Source organism: Propithecus coquereli, unplaced genomic scaffold (assembly GCF_000956105.1).
Source record: "Propithecus coquereli isolate 6110/MARCELLA unplaced genomic scaffold, Pcoq_1.0 Scaffold316, whole genome shotgun sequence".
NCBI classification, from domain to species: domain Eukaryota; kingdom Metazoa; phylum Chordata; class Mammalia; order Primates; family Indriidae; genus Propithecus; species Propithecus coquereli.
Genome location: NW_012148797.1, coordinates 2371937 through 2375381, shown reverse-complemented (window position 1 = coordinate 2375381; position 3445 = coordinate 2371937). Strand labels below are relative to the sequence as shown.

At 38.3% G+C, this 3445-nt stretch overlaps 1 protein-coding gene across 1 annotated transcript in view; it reads left to right on the top strand.

Moving 5' to 3' along the window:
• LOC105815111 (tetratricopeptide repeat protein GNN-like) overlaps positions 1-3137 on the top strand; it is a 64051-nt gene extending 60914 nt beyond the window's left edge. Inside the window, 3 exon segments of the mRNA XM_012650247.1 lie at positions 2233-2362; positions 2470-3057; positions 3059-3137. Of these exon segments, the coding sequence (XP_012505701.1) occupies positions 2233-2362; positions 2470-3057; positions 3059-3137 (797 nt within the window).
• Positions 3138-3445: the final 308 nt, after the last annotated feature.

Here is a 3445-nt window from a genome sequence, read left to right as displayed (position 1 = left end):
AAATTAAATGTTAAGTTCCCTCCCCATCTAGAGCATAGATTTGAAGTCGGAGGAGGGTAAATGACTTCTCTGCAATTTAAGTTAACCTGTTCTGGTCTTTCTTCTACCCTGAGTTGGGAGGACTGAGCAGGCTGGCCCAGCTTGCCCAGCTGCCATGAGCTGAGGAAAGGTCAGGCAGGTTGGGGGTGGGGCCGAGACAAAGATACCTTTTTCTGGTGTCTGCTTGTTGTCAGAATGAAAGAGTCTGATTGTGTCCAAGAAAGTTCTGAGGTCAAGGCTATAGATTAGGTACAGAATGGGCCTCCAGGGGAAAGGGGCCTGAGGAGTCGAGATGTGTGGCCAAAAGGGAGCCTGGGGACGGAGGGCACGAAGTACTGTGTGCAAACAGCACTGGAACCTGGCCCGTGTGAAAAATCTCTATCCCGCAGCATCAGAAGTTCTTAACGGGCCTTGCAGACACCTGCAAATCTGGTTATTGGTGGCCAGAGAATCTGTGAGAATGGGTTCTGTCTTTGCTACCACATGACACATTCTGTTTTTCTCCATTTTTCTTTCTTAAGGCCAGTTAATGCCAATGCAACTTGGTTATCACGAACAGGGTGATTCACAAGTGCCTTCTGCTGAGCTAGATGGGGGCACTTGGGAACATCACAGGACATCATGAAAATAATTCAGAAAGAAAAAACACAGCTGCAGATTGCTAAGCAGAGACAACAACTGAAACTCCCTATCAGATTTCCAGAAAAAGCTGCAGGCAATATGAGACACAGGCTGTGACCCATGAAGCAAGGCTGCAGAGAGAACATCTCTGCAAGCAGAAGCCACAGCTGATATTCTGAAGGACAATCCAGAATGGGGAAGAGGCAGCCTCGTCTAGCAGTCAAGGGAATGGACTTGGCGATGAGGCAGTCCCAGGATTGTTCTACCGTGAACTAGAACAACTTACTTAACCTCTTTCAGTTTTCTCATCTTTAAAAGACAAACAAAATGAACATGCACTAAAAATTCCCTGGAAGGACACACTAGAAACAAACGTCAGTGGTTCCATTTTAGAAGACTGCACAGATGGGGACAGAGAAGAGAAAGACACTTTTCACTTTATATTTTGATACATTTTCATATTTGAACCAGGTGGATGTGTGGTCTTATTAAAAAGAATTAATGAAAAAAAGGACAAGTGATGATAGTTTATACCTTATAGGATTACACAGTTTTGACAGATGGTAATTACTCACATACATTTGCTGCTGTTATTATTAATGCAGGGACACTGACTGGGTCATCCATCAGTGTTTTTAGCCCTTACGTACCCAGTAGTGTCTTCATCACTATCCAGATCGATGTCCTACACACACCAGTCTTACATTAGGGTCATAATCACTAGTATAAATTCAGTCCCTTAAAAGCAGTCTTGTAAATGGGTAAAATGAATAAATGAGTACCATCTGCAAATTATACTATAAAATGTATTATATGTTTACTTTTAACAAATTTTAGAGAATTAAATTATTGACAATAGCACTTGGCAAAATTTTTTCTCTATTTTTTATTTTGAAAACTTTTAAACCTACAGTGAAATTTCAAGAATAGTATAATGAGCAACCGTATAACCTTCACTGATATGCACCAATTGTTAACATTTTTCCACATTTGGGTTCTCTTTCTCTCTTATACACGAAGGCACATACATACATATTTTTCTGAACTATTTGAAAGTTAGTTGCAAACATGACACTTATCTCTAAATACTGTATTTCTTCATGTATCTTCTGAGTACAAGGACGTTCCCCTACATAACCACAATACAATAATCAAACCCAGGATATTTAACTTTTACATTAGACTGTTATCTAATGTAGAGTCCATATTCAGATTTTCTCAAGTATTCTCATACTGTCCTGTGTAGCTTTTAGTTTTTAATACAGAATCCTATTGAAGATCTTGCATTGCATTTCTTTTAGTCTAGAGCATTTAAGTTGCCTTGTTTTGTCTTTCATGACATTGACATTGTTGAAGAGTCGAAGTCAGTTTCTGCCCTACCTTCCTTGCCCCAGTGTTCTTCAATTTGTTTCTGTCTGGTTATTTCTTTATAATTAGAGTCAGGTTAAATGTTCTTGGTAGAATATTACAACAGGTAATGTTCCAATGCCACCTTTTTGTCCTTCTCTTTTAAATGTGTGACATCAGGAGTAATTTTTAAAAATTCTAATATTCTTATTTTCAAATATCCAGCAGGTCAGTTATTGACAAATGAGTCTTGTCACCACGTCATGATTGAGGCAGTAGGCTATTTGTACAGATCACTTGATTTAAGGGCAACCTACCTGGGATCGTCTCATTCATCAATTCATGGAATCCTACAGTGAGTTTCTGTTTTATGACTCCCAAAGAAATATGCTTCTGGTTCTTCATGTTATATATATGTGTATATATATATATGACCTCTTGATAACTTTTGATCTTTTGCAGCCTTCTGGGGGAAATCAAGCGGATTCGGGGCAGGGGATGTTGGCCTCAAGGTATGAGCCAACAATGTACTGAGGGTTCTAGGAATGGCTTGCCATTATGGGAGCATTTGCTTAAATTAAACTACCACAGTGCTCAGAGTTCTAAAACAGTGAGCTCTGCAATGCGCATGAGCGCAGATAAGTTACAGAGAACTAAAAGCTCAGACTTGGCACCTCACACAATTTCGGATAAGTCAAAATGTGCAAAAGGGAAAAAGATCTTGAAACCTATTCCTTCCATTTCTGCTGAGGAAAAGGCCCAACGGAAGACACCAAATAATGTTGAAATACGGAATAGTCCAGGAAAAGAAGCAGCAAAGAAAAAGAAGGACTATTCCTCTAAGAGTTTATCTTTGGGTAAAACAAATGGTTTAGTAAAGCTTTCAAGGCAAAGGATTTTGTTGGCTAAAAGCCAGAATGGAGAAGGCCAAATCACCACTATTTACTGCCATCCGCTGTTGTTGCCACTTAACACAAATAAACCTTGGGAAGCCGTATCTGAGCTCATATCAGAAAAGTGGCTTTTTCATAGCCGAGGTTATAGTTCAACTTAGAAGTGTTTTTTTGCAGAGAAGATCTCAAATCAAAACAAAATTGTTGAAGACCTCAAATGATATGAATAAGGAATAAAAATTATAGTGGGCTCTTTGGTGTCTGTTAAGTTTTTTCCACTTGTCTTTAATTAGAACTCTTTGATTGGATATTTTCTTCTAAACCACTTAGGAGTGATAATCAAGATCTGGGGATTTGATTTTTCAGTTCCTTAAAATATTACAACTGATTTTAGCTAAAAAAGAACAATTTTTAAGTGATTCACATTTCTATGGTAGGTATCCTTGATCTCACAGTGTTTCATATTCAAAAATATCTAGAAATAATATTACAACTGATTTTAGCTAAAAAAGAACAATTTTTAAGTGATTCACATTTCTATGGTA